General features: G+C 39.3%; 1 protein-coding gene across 1 annotated transcript; it reads left to right on the forward strand.

The window, feature by feature from the left end:
• The first annotated feature begins 5,989 nt into the window (after positions 1-5,989).
• On the forward strand, positions 5,990-6,670 carry LOC143606266 (F-box protein At5g41720-like). The gene is made up of 2 exons (XM_077082088.1): positions 5,990-6,438; positions 6,535-6,670. The coding sequence occupies exons 1-2, from the start codon at positions 5,990-5,992 to the stop codon at positions 6,668-6,670; spliced, it is 585 nt and encodes a 194-aa protein (XP_076938203.1).
• The last annotated feature ends 7,028 nt before the right edge of the window (positions 6,671-13,698 follow it).

Below are 13,698 nucleotides of genomic sequence, written 5' to 3' on the forward strand. Positions count from 1 at the left end.
CGAACTCATCAGCGATTACGATTGTGAGATCCGGTATCATCCTGGTAAGGCTAATGTGGTAGCCGATGCGCTCAGCCGAAAACCCTGCCACCTTAACTGTATTTTGCCGCGCACCCAGCTTCACTTTGCGCCGATTCAAAGCAACCTTGAATCGCGTATTCGTGACGCGCAGCGCGCATCCATCAGTAATGGTAACCTTCGCGCCGAGTTAGCGTGTGGCGCGGAAGCGCATTTTGTCCCTAATCTGAGTGGAATTCTCTGCTATCTCAATCGCATCTGGATTCCCTTTGATGAGAATCTTCGCGCTGATATCCTGAGTGAAGCGCACAAATCTCGGTATTCCATTCATCCCGGCGCTGATAAGATGTACAAGGATTTGCGCATTACTTATTGGTGGCCCGGTATGAAAAAGGATATTGCTGTGTTCGTAGCTAAATGTCTGACTTGTTTTAAAGTGAAAGCTGAACACCAACGCCCATCTGGTTTGCTCGAACAACCAGAAATTCCTACGTGGAAATGGGAATGTGTAGCGATGGACTTTATTACCAAGTTACCTTTGACAGCAAGCAAACATGATAGCATTTGGGTAATAGTGGATCGTTTGACTAAGTCTGCTCACTTTCTGCCCATTCGTGAAAACTACCGTGTTGAGCAACTCGCGCAGCTTTATGTCAAGGAAATTGTCTGCCGCCATGGTACTCCTTTGAGCATCATATCCGATCGCGATGGCCGTTTTATATCTCGCTTTTGGAAATCTCTCCAATCTGCGCTAGGAACTCGCTTGGACATGAGTACGGCATATCATCCTCAGACTGACGGTCAGTCTGAGCGAACTATTCAAACTCTTGAGGATATGCTCCGATCTTGTGTTCTTGATTTTGGAGGTAATTGGGATTCGCACCTGCCTTTGATCGAGTTCTCTTATAATAACAGCTATCATTCCAGTATTGGTATGGCCCCATTTGAAGCACTTTACGGTCGTAAGTGCCGCTCCCCGATTTGTTGGAGCGAAGTGGGAGAAGCTCAAATTACAGGACCCGAACTTGTTCAAGAGACAACCGATAAAATCGCCAAGATCCGTGATCATCTGCTGACTGCTAGAAGCCGACAGAAGAGTTACGCAGATCGCATACGAAAGCCTCTCGAATTTCAAGTTGGTGATCTTGTTCTCCTCAAAGTGTCGCCTTGGAAGGGTGTTGTCCGCTTTGGGAAGAAAGGTAAGCTTGCTCCTCGTTATGTTGGTCCATTCAAGATTCTCGCGCGTGTGGGAAAAGTTGCCTACAGACTTGACCTGCCACCCGCGCTCAGTAATGTGCATCCAACGTTCCATGTATCCAATCTCAAGAAGTGTTTAGCTGACGAGAACCTTCACATTCCACTTGATGAAGTTCAAGTTGATGAAACTATGCATTTCGTTGAGAAGCCTGTTGAGATTATGGATCGCGAGGTTAAGCAAACCAAGCGCAGTCGTATCCCTATTGTTAAAGTTCGCTGGGAGTCCAAGCGCGGAGCCGAGTTTACATGGGAAAGGGAAGATCAAATGAAGATCAAGTACCCGCACCTGTTCTCTGCGCAACCTACTTCGAGATAAATTTCGGGACGAAATTTCTTAAAGTAGGAGAGACTGTAACATCTGCCCCGATCCGACCCGACCCAGGTACCCGTTTCTCTTACCCGATCTCTTTCTTTTATGATTTAATATTTATACTTATATTTTACTTTTAATAATAATATATATTTTCCTTCCCGCCTCTTTCTCTCTCTTTCTTTCCGCCGTCCCGTCCCTCTCCTTCTCTCTTTCCGCCTTCTTTTCCCTCTTGTCGCCGTCCCGCCCTTACGCCTTGTTTCCCTCTTTTTCTTCTAACTCTTTGCTTGTCCTTTGTTCCTTCCCGCCTAAGGTTATCTGCGCAGCTCCACGCGCCAGACTCCCTTACAAGGAATCCTGCGTGAAGACCACCTGTACAGCGATTCGCGAGACGAACTCTTCTCGCAGCGCGTTAAGAATTGTAATTCTTCTCGCAGCGCGCGAAGGACGGTAGTTCTTCCCGCGACGCGCTAAGGATTTGTAGTTCTTCTCGCAGCGCGCTAAGAATCGTAGTTCATCCCTCGACGCGCGAAGAATTATAGTTCTTCCCGCGGCGCGCTAGGAATTTTGGTTCCTCCCGCGGCGCGCTAAGAAATGTGATTCTTCCCGCGGCGCGCTTGGAAATGTAGTTCTTTCCGCGACGCGTTAAGGTTGGTTCTGTCTGCCTTCGCGCTCGCGCTCTCTTGACCTTCTGTGTCAGCCTTCTCGCGCTAAACCCTTTGAGTTTTCTTCTGTTTAATCTAGCCGTTGCTTTTGAGTTGTCTTATCTTTTGAGCTGTTGACCTAATCTGCTTTATGTCTGAAAAGTTACTTTCGGCGCAGCATGCGCACCAACCCCATTGGTTGGCAGAAAAAGTGACTGACATTATCTTTTGAGATCTGCTTTTGCCATGCTTGACCAGTACCTTTTTCTGAACCGCCCATGCCTTTTTCTCTTTTTCCCTGCTGCCATATCTTTTGATATCTTTTACTTGCTTTTGGATATCTTTTGTTATCTTTTGTTTTGTCTTGTTCTGTTTGTCTTGGAATCTTTTCCCCTTTTTCTGGATTCATGTCTCCTAGGGTTTCTCTATAAATAATAGTATTATTTTTCCTAACACTACACACACAAAACACTTAATCTCTCCTGTTTTCCTTGCTCTCTGCCGCCTCCCTCTCTGCCTCCGTCTTCCTCCCTGTTCTGTCCTGCTTTTCCGGTAATATATATATTATATATAATAATTTACTTATGCAAACTTATAATCAAGACTTAAAACAGATCATTAAAACAATAATCTTGTTTATAGGTTAACTAGTGTTTGTTTAAAGTTGGTTCTTGCTTTATCTTACACCGCATCGTTTATCAAGTGAGTAATCTCGTACCTAATCCCTTTTTATTTTTAATGTTTTGGGATGTTCATGTGTTCATACAAACTTAGAGTCTTAAACTGTTTATGAACTTTAGTCGCGCAGTATCCCATGTGTTGAGGACGTAGACTTGGCTGTTTATTTGTATGTGTGGATCATTAACCGTCTTGTCGGTCTATTCCGCAGTTTTCATGGTACCATTAGATGAACACGGGAGAACTATCGTTTATGATTTTCTCTTTTGTTTGCACATGCACAGTTTGTCTTGTTTGTGAGCTCAATTGTGAGCACTGGCAGTCTTATGAATCTTAGAGTTGGTCCCGATCAGATTACACCCTTGTTGAAAACCAGACATACACATGTTGCGCGCAGATTTATTGTTATCTATGTATTGTATTAAACTTGATTTCTCACCAACACGCAAGTGTTTGACGTTTATTTTAACACATGTTCAGGTTTGCAGTAGCTGTTTTGGAGCTTGTGGACACATAGGAAGTTTTCTTTATTTTGGACCTAGATTAAAATGTATCAAGACAAGTTATTGCTGTTCGAATATTATGATTTATAATATATTGATTTATGATGATTTATGTTATCTTGTGTTTACCCTGCGCGTGCGCGAATGAATGTATTTATTAAATATTGACACCCATTAGTGTCACGAGTAATGAAACAATATGTGGCGCCCCGATGTATAATCCGCCTTTGGTCGGGGTGTTACATCAGCCTCCTCGGCAGTGGCCTCAAAATCACGGGAAGAAGACATGTTTTGGGTGTACAGAACAACGATTTCAGAAGAATGCTCGACGGAATAGTGAGTATTCACCGGAAATCGTTTTAAGAAGATGAAGAGAGAAGTGAAAGTGAGGACTAAGGTACACCCTCTCGCCCTTTATATACTCATCGCAATTAATGCGATGAATTTAATGCGGAAGAGAGAGAAATCGCAGATGCAATGAAACTATGACACGTGGCAAAGAGCAAGCTGGCAACAGCTGTTGAAAGGACGCGTGCTATTAATTTCGCGGCCACGCACCCGAAAAATCGCGCCCACGCGCCTGAAAAAGCGCCTGGAATGACCGTATACTGTCACGTCGCCATAACTTCCTGCACGTCCTGACACTGTCAGGAGAAACCGTCGGACGACGTTTCAACAGTTTGGACTGTTCTTATCCTTTCACCAACTCTTCGAATTTCAAAAAGATTCAAAAATAAGCGGGAAAATGCCCCTTACCTTGGCAACCAAGTAACTATAAGACAGGTGCAAGTACAATGTCAAGGCAAAACCCTTCACATACTTAGCACCTGCAGGGAATGGACGCCAAGAATACCTTGGAAGTAAGTTAACTATAAGACGAGTGCGGGTACAGTGTCAAGGCGAAACCCTTCACATACTTAGCACTCGCAGGGAATCGAAACCAAGAAGGATCTTCTGGGCCATGCTTGCGGAAAGGGAAATAACATCCACGCATAGTGGGAACGTTGAGAACTAGATTGTTTGAAGCTCCAGGAAGGAATTGGTTCTTTAACATAATTGATCACTATGTTTAAAACTACCAAAACCTCGTGGAGAATCTACACAAGTGAAACTCAACGCTCCTGACTTGCGAGGAGGTTACACACCTACCCGCATTATACCCAAAGATCAAGCAGAAAAGTCGGGAATTTCTGCACGTGGCATTAGGGAAACCGCGGGAAGAATCCCCACGGACAACCTTAAAACTAAATCCTTTTCAAAACCCCTTTCTTAAGTCCAAAGTTCACCTCACTTATTAACAATTCATGAGAAGAACATTGGACTGGGGGGACTTGAAGAGGTAGGTCCCAGCAGAGCCCAGTTGGACCCGCAAGACTCACCTTGAAGAGGGACGTCTGCGCAAGGACCAACTGGTTCCGCAGGACCCACCATGCTCAGAGATGAAGACCTTAAGCGCAGTACGCCAGCTGTTCCCGCAGGGAAAGCCTCCCAATGGTGAAGTACCCCGCCTGTCCCCGCAGCTGCGGATACAAGCCATCAGGGAAGGCTACCCGCACTAATAGCAAGGCTACACGCACAAGGCACTCAATAATTCAGTGTCACCTGAAGGAATGAGCAAGGCGGGAATACTCCCGCCCAAATGAGCCAGTCCGTATGCTTCTGGAAGATCTTTTGTACTATACCTGCCAAGGTATGGACAAAATAGACAAGATCTGACCAAAGCAGCCCATGAACCAATCACAGGGTGACAGCTCACCGACAACAGTACGAGGAGGAGCATGCTCTAGTACTGTTTGTCACTATTAGCCGCTGCCTACTCACCAACCATTGTCGTGGCACGCACATAGCCTGCAGTTGGTGGAAAGGGAACAGTACACAGCCGGCCTTGTCACTATCAGCCGCTGCCTACCCACCAACCAGCATGGCACGTGCGTAGCCCATAGTTGGTAGAACAGGAATATTATACAGCTGGCTGTACCTGCTTGGAAACCTACCTTCGGCTATAAATACTCCAACACCTTGGAACGGTAGGATGATCTGGTATTTTACCTTCACTAGCTATTTCTCTCAATATACACTTATATTCAGAGCAATCTAGTCTGATTCTCACGCCGGAGGGTGGTCACAAGGAGGAACCCCCCCCCCCCCCTTCTCAGTGACGAGCTCACGGTGTTTGTTTTGCAGGTCATCTGAAGAACATCCTTCTTTACCGGACCTGACCCTCGTGGGAAACATCTATTTAACCCCCAGATTATCCGTAATCTGCCCGGGGTCGATTAGTGTTTCTTCACCCACGTTTTTAGAAGATGAGCGGTCAGATTAAAAAAAGGTGCTTAAACAATGTAACGAGATTTCATCCCACGCATAACTTAAAAGTGTTAAGCTAGACTAAAAAAAGAATTTTGAACGTTTTTATTCAGAAGACTGCAACAAACCCTCCGGATCAATCGATCATATACATATCCTTTCTATATTTATCATATATGTTGTCAAAGGCCTTTATTGTTATTACATATAACATTTATGTAGAATAAATCCTCCGATCTTCTTTTGTCATGGATTCCAAACTTCCCAAAGACATGACGATTGAGATTATATCACGAACATCGTTAAGGAGCTTTGATGCCATGCGTTGTACGAGCAAAGAAATGAACAAACTCACGTATGACTCAAATCTCGTGGAGCGGTACAAGCAAAGAAACCACATCGTATCTGGTTTAATCACACAAACAACAAGAACCACTAGCAGCTTTTCAAAGGTCTACGTCAAACAGTTTGTGCCATCACGTGAATCCAAAAGTCTTGATCTTGGCTTCCTAGGGGAGGATGATCGAATCTGGGCATGTTCGGAGCAAGGAATTATGGTGTTAGAGAGACCTCAACTTTTGTTCTTTGTTTGTAAGCCTGCCACAAAGCAGCTTATACAATTTCCTCATCCCAAAACCAAGTATGAAACTGACAAGGTTTCCATCGTCGTTATGGATTCCAAGCCGCCAATGCGTTACAAGATTGTCAGATTCTCGCGACCGTATGTAATTAATCTACTTGATCTTGACAGATTATTGATTGAATCCAATGATCGATGAGTTTTTGTGATTTAAGTTAAATATTTTTTGGGTGTTAGTTTGTTGGATAAGTTAACTAACTTTTTTAGGATTTCTTCTGTTGAACGCGATCTAGTCCTGGTGGTGACGATTGGCGGAGTCCATATTGTTGTGAAATCTTCGACTCAAGTGCATGTGAAACGGAGTGGAGACTAGTAGATCCCATAAACTTGCCTTATAGTGGCTTCTTGGATTATCAGCCAATCGCCACGAGGGGCTACATCTACATTATGATGACAAACGGCGACGTTTTGAAGTTTGATGCGTATTTAGAAAAATGGACGTCCACGTTTTCCATTTCCAAACAAACAGTTTACCCTCTTATGAAGCTCCTAAAGTATGAAGGCAACTTGGCGTTTGCTTGTAAGCAACTTAAGGGTTATTGGGAGATTTGGATTCTTACGAGTGATGAATCGTGGGTGAAAACATATGTTTTGAACATGAATGAAGATCTTAAACGATTGTCACTTGCCGCTTTATATGATTCAGATACCAGTATTATGTTGGATTTTTACAAAGCAAGGTATCACTTATTTAAAACAGACGACACAGGGAGTAATGGACCTGATGAGTGCTTTGCGACGAGGTTTGTATGTGCAGTTAGCGATACATTTGTCTTCCGATCAGATTTCGATCTTATTGATCATGTTTCATGCCACACTAATAATAGAAACTTTTCACGTAAATGAATTACGGATTTAATTAATAATTTTTACTTTTAAGGTATGATCATGCATGATAAATTGATAATCATGTTTTTTGGTAGAAACATTCGTGTTTGTATAGTGTAGAGTTAACCACTCTTTTAGTCCATTTGTTTGCTAAGATTCTTGCTTTTAATTTAAAAAAATTATTTCCCACTTTTAATCCCCAATTAAACTAGGAATACCACGAAAGTGTTTGTTTTAAAAGGGATTTATATATCAAATTACATATTTCTTCAACCTCTAAACTGGTACATCTAATCCAGATTTATTAATTATAAAACCGAGAGGTGGCTAGGTGGATCTTAAGAGGAGGATGAAAGGGAGATCAAATTCAAATATATAATTAATTAAATTTATGTTTATCTTTTATTAGTTTCCTAGTTCTAGTTAAAGTGTGATTGTTAGGTTTATAAACATTTGAGAGGTTTTCATAATAATAATAACAATGAGAGTTAAGTTTTGAAGTTAAAAAAAACCTACTGTGCCTTCCTCCGATTACAATAAATCATCACAACCCACTTCAGAATATATTATATCCGACCACAAAAACTTAACCTTTAACCTAAAAAGTACCTTTTTTGTTCGCTTTGCTTCTGCTCGGAGTCAACACGTGAATCTAGACGTGTTTCTTGCTTGACGGGGAAGCTAGAACGCGAACCCTAACATTTCCTTCAGCTAGGATATAGGTCCGAATAGGATGAGAGTGTTTGTGTGTGTTTTTGAAGGTGTATGGATTAGAGTTGCACAAAAAACCGAAACCGAAAAAAACCCAAACCAGTTTTTTTATACCCGGGTTTTTAATACTCGACCCCGTACCTGACCCTACCCGTAGGGTACGGATAGGGTATGCATTTTAGTACCAAAACTCGTCCTCGAACCACACCCGATTTGTACCCGGTAATACCCGAAAACCCTAACCGGTTCCATATCCGAAACTGGATTTTTCAAATACCCGATATATATCCGAAATTACCTGAAAAATATCTACAAATACCTTAAAATTACCTGAAAAATACCCCTAAAAAGTGTAACCTCTAAAATAATTCTATCTATACCCGAACTCGAACCCGACCCGGGTATTGCTAATACCCGATCATACCCGAACCCGATTCCGTATCTGAACCCGGGTTTTTCTAATACCCGATTTGTGCACCTCTAGTATGGAGGGAATGGGGATGGAAAAGAGTGTTTTAGGGAGTTTTATGGTGCTTATATTAGATAAGCCGATGAACCTGCCCATAACCCATTCCCTTTATCCATCTTTTATTTTCCAAGACTACACTTAACTTATTATTATTCAGCATAATTAAATAATAATATCCAATTAAATAAATAAAACTCTTTTATTTATTATTCGAAAAGTAGGATGTTACAAATTTAAAATATTTCATAACTGTAAGCCGAAAAATAAAATAGAACAATTCAAACCAGAAAAGTAAAATACGAAATTTAACCTAAATGTTCATTTTTCGCGATCACGTCAAACGATATTTTTAGGAATGATCAATGATGTTGCTGTGTCTTCCTCTTCAGCTTGCTCGATGAGATATTCGACAAATTGTATGCTACTGTCGTTTGAAAAAATATTGTTATCGGAATTGTTCGCCTGTATGAATATCCCGAGATCATCGTTTGAGAAATTAGACATTAAGGGTTTGAGTAAATAAAAATGGTTAAGATTTAAGTGAATAATAATTGTGAAAAGTTAGTGATATTTATGTGTGATAATAAATTAATTATCAATTCATTCTAATTTTCCAATGGTATAATAACCCTAAAAAAATCAATTTTATGTGGCAAAACTTGCCATGAAAACGAAGCCATGAACTGTACCCACATGAAGTGCGGTTGCATTATCAAGTGGTTTTGCAATAAATACACTATACTTGTATGGGTGACCTATCTTTTCTTACAATATGCATATATTGAGTTATTTACACAAACACAATATGTTTTCAATCAAAAATGAGGTTTGATATTTAATAAAGAGTTTGATTTGCTAATAAGTCGACTGTTGTTTTCATTTTTTATTTGGGTGAGGCTAAACGTACCCCTCTGGTTGCTTGTCATACCTCTCCTTCCTGGAAAACCAACTTTCATATTACCTATTGAAATCATATAATTACCAAATTAGCACAAAAATAAGGATTTCATATTTTTTTTACAAGTTGTGTTTTTTTTTATTTCGAGTTTGGGTTTCGGGTTTAGGGTTTAGGGTTCAGGTTTAGGGTTTCGGGTTTAGGGTTTCGGGTTTAGGGTTTTAGGTTTTCAAGTTTCGGGTTTATTTTGTAAAAGATAAAGAGGTAAAATAAGGATATTATAAATATATATACTATTAAAATTAAAATAAAGATATTATAAATATTTACAATATTAATACTAAAAAATAAATTAATAGTAATACTTGATAATTTTTAATTTGATATATATAGTGGAGATTATCAAGTGAAAAAATGTTGCATGAACTAATATGTATATAAATGATGTTAAAAGGTAATAGTAATTAATTTAATAAGTTAAGGGGTATATATTTAGTAAAAATGGTGTAAAGGTATACTTTAGCAACACCTTTTTTTATTTTCACCAATATCTCCCACAATCATTACCATTTTGGTAAGGTGGTTAGGGAGGTTTTTTAAAAGTTTTTTCTGTGATTGAGGGGTTCGAATATTGAAAGGAGGAATTTTGTTGGTACGCTATAAAGCGGTGGTTGTAAAAGAATGAAGATCTTAAACGATTGTCACTTGCCGCTTTATATGATTCAGATACCAATATTATGTTGGATTTTTACAAAGCAAGGTATCACTTATTTAAAACAGACAGACACAGGGAGTAATGGACCTGATGAGTCCTTTGCGACGAGGTTTGTATGTGCAAATAGCGACACATTTGTCTTCTGATCGGATTTCGATCTTATTGATCATGTTTCAAGCCACACTAATAATAGAATCTTTTCACGTAATTGAATTACGGATTTAATTAATAATTTTTACTTTTAGGGTGTGATCATGCATGATAAATTGATAATCATGCTTTTTTTGGTAGAAACATTCGTGTTTGTATAGTGTAAAGTTAACCACTCTTTTAGTCCATTTGTTTGCTAAGATTCTTGCTTTTAAATTAAAGAAATTATTTTCCGCTTTTAATCCCCAATTAAACTAGTTAAATACCACAAAAGTGTTTGTTTTAAAAGGAATTTATCATATTAAATCACATATTTCTTAAACCTCTAGATATCAATTAATATTTCTCTTTTTCATATTAAGTTACCCGTCTACCAATTTACCCGTTTACTAGTGAAAGGTATGAGGTTCAAACCTTATTATCACCAATTTATATGGGAGATATGAGGGATGACCCTGGCTTGCCAGGGTTCGAGTCCTAATCTCACCCGGTTTTACCGGCTCCTCGCTGTCGTGCCGTTTGGCGGGTGTGGGTGTCGGGTTTTATCAGCGGAATCCCTCAACAGGTGGACCGCTAGGGGCTCCGTCCGTCCGGACTCGTGGCCGGCTCGGGCTACCTTTAGCCAATGGGGGCGCGTACGGAGTACCCGACGTTACTTAGTTGGTCGTTCCAAAAAAAAATTAAACCCCTAAACATCAAATTACATCTTTCTTCAACCCCTAAACATCAATTAATATTTCTTTTTTTCATATTAAATTACATGTTTACCAATTTAAAAAAGTGAGATGCTATTAGGGTTGTTCAAAAAGCTCGAGGCTCGGACTCATGGCTTGCTCGATAAAAACTTGAATAAAACTAACTAAAAAAACTTGATTTGATACATCCTGAGCTAAGTTGGCTCATTTTTGTAACCAAGCCAAAATTGACCTTGGCTCGGCTCGATCATGGCTCGGCTTATTGTCTCAATCTTAATCTCGTTTAACTTCAAAATTGAGCTAGAGCCTTAGTTGAGTTTCCTCATTTAATTTCGAGCCCGAGCTTGAAACTATCATGGCTCGACTCGGGCTCGACTCGTGAACAACCCTAGATGCTATTAGACACCCACAAGCCACAAGTAGGGATGTTCAAAAAAATCTGAATCCGAATCCGAATCCGTATTTGAATCCAAATTATCCAAAACCGAATTTTCAAAGAGAGTTACACATTGAGCAACGAACACAAAAATCCTCTTTAAGTTAGTTAACCAGTGTTGACTTATTATTATAGCAAGATGATATTATGGACTCGACTAGAGATGGGCTTGGGCCCCGGTTAGGATTAACTAGTTTATTATAACTAGTTAACCTAAGGAGGATTTTAAGCATAAGAGAGTTTTATCAAAACCCTAGCTACCAAGTGCGCTCTCTCTCTCTCTCTCTCTCGGCCTACTCCACCGCCACTGCCGGCCAACCTCAATCGCCAGGAACAGCCGCCACCAATGCTGCTGTCCACCACCGATATATGTTGCTGTCCGTTGGTGTCCAGCCGCCGCACCACCACCGTAGCCGCTAACCAGTGCCGCTGCCGATGCCTCTGTTAACCGCCACCGTCGGGTCTTGTTTGGTCACCTAGCAAAGTTCGTTATCCCTCGATGTCTCTACCGGTTATTCATTAACCAAGGTAAAATTAAATATTATCGGTTTGGATTTATATTTAATTTGGTTGTTTCGATTTGTACTTGTATTTTTTGTAACCGGATCATGTATGGTTCCATAAAGTGAAAAAAAACTCGTTTATTTATTCCGTTGCGTTCATAATAATTTTAATGAGATTAATAATTATGGAACTTTTTTTAAAACCGATTAAATTGTTAAACCGTTGACTGATCCAAACAGTGGTATCAGAGCCTTTGTTACAAAATACGAGTCGAATCCGGTACTTTGATCGGTTCTACATCATAACTTCTAGGTTATTGAAATTTCTTATATAGATAAAAATTTTGTTCAACTTTGGTTTGGTCAAAATTTTGTTTATTTCATTAGACCAAAAGGATTGCCTGATTTTTAATTTTTGTTCAATATGTAAATCTGGCCCGACGTTGTGTATTTGGTTTATTTATTTTGGTTTTTGGCCATAGGGATGGTTCAAAAGTTGTATTTACTTTCGGTTTTTATTTTATGGTTTTTGGCCATATTGATGGTTCAAAATTGTAATAGGTAAGATTTAGTTTTTCATCATATATATTAATTGAATATTGTAATAAGGAAGACCCGAAGGAAAAAAACCAAGGACGATGACATGGAGTTCTTGAAGTTAGTGGGAGATACTAAAGATTACGGGGCGCACAAAAAGTCCATCCTTGTGGTTGTTTTGTGTTGTGGCTCATTGACCCGATTGATCTTACTAATAGGCTCTAGCAAGATCAATTATTAATCTTGGCCAATTAAGATTTACAGATTTCTTATATTCTATTGTGGTTGCTTTCTTTATTATAATTAGTTATATTACCATCAACTTAATAACAAATATTTTAAAATAAACTATTAACCAGTTATGTTTTTGCAAAATTAAAATAAATTTGATTTTCCAAAACTAATAACTTAATTGTTTAACTATTTACTTAGAATTGGTTATTCATATCGCGACAAACTTAGTTTTAATAGATTATCTAAAACTAAGTGTCTTGAGAGATGAATTGGTTCATCAAGTTGTCCTGATTAATACAGTAAAACTAGACTTTTACTCGATTCGGTAAATTCTAAAATTAATCCCAATTTTAAATCAATAGTCTGTGTCATCCAACTATAAGCCACACTTGAGGCATACAGGCGAAACTTCAAGTGTATAGAGCTACAACATAACACTTGATTTCTAGCCAATCCCTTCAAGGTGAAAGGGTTTTGTTGTCACATCCCGACTAGGGGGCTGGACGTGATGACCGAATACCAACAAAAACATTGCGGAAATTACTTAACAAATGTATATAAAAACACTAGTTCAAGGTTACAATGTGAAGTGCTTCTAGAATATATTCAAAGTTGAGGGCTATCAAAGTTTCAGGGAAAACTCCTTTAACGTAATAGTAATTTAATGCGATTACCGAGTACCGATGCTAATATTATTTGCATAATTATTGCGTATACTGTTGAAATTTAAATATTTGTTATATATTTTTCTAAAAGGATCTTCTTGAAGTTTATTATAACCATGTGGGGCTGGAAAAACAAGGAAAAGAGAAGGCATCGTTATCATTGCTTGCTGGCAAATATGGAGGGCTCGGAATGCTTTGATTTTTGAAGGAAAAAAGACGAATATCGGAGATATCATCTACGACATCAGATCGTTAAGTTTTCTTTGGTTCAAGCTTTGATCTAAATACAAATCGATTTGCTGGTCTGATTGGTGAATGTTTTCCTTGATGTAATTGTTTTTTTTTTTGCTTTGTTTTGGCTCTCCTCCGGATTGTGGAGGGTGCTTTTGGCTCCGGCCTTTGTTTATAGAAATTTATAGTCCGAAAAGTAAAATATTTAAAATTATTTCACCAAATTCTGTCATAAATAGATGAGTAGATGCGAGCTTCAGTAACTGAATAGG

This window comes from Bidens hawaiensis, unplaced genomic scaffold (assembly GCF_021521415.1).
Source record: "Bidens hawaiensis isolate Kalapana, Puna unplaced genomic scaffold, B.hawaiensis_p1.1 tig00073950_1, whole genome shotgun sequence".
NCBI lineage: Eukaryota > Viridiplantae > Streptophyta > Magnoliopsida > Asterales > Asteraceae > Bidens > Bidens hawaiensis.

Coding starts and splice junctions, on each gene's coding strand:
- LOC143606266 (XM_077082088.1), top strand. CDS start 5,990: ATGACGATTGAGATTATATCACGAACATCGTTAAGGAGCTTTGATGCC. Junction 6,439..6,534: donor ATTGTCAGATTCTCGCGACC/GTATGTAATTAA, acceptor TTTGGGTGTTAG/TTTGTTGGATAAGTTAACTA.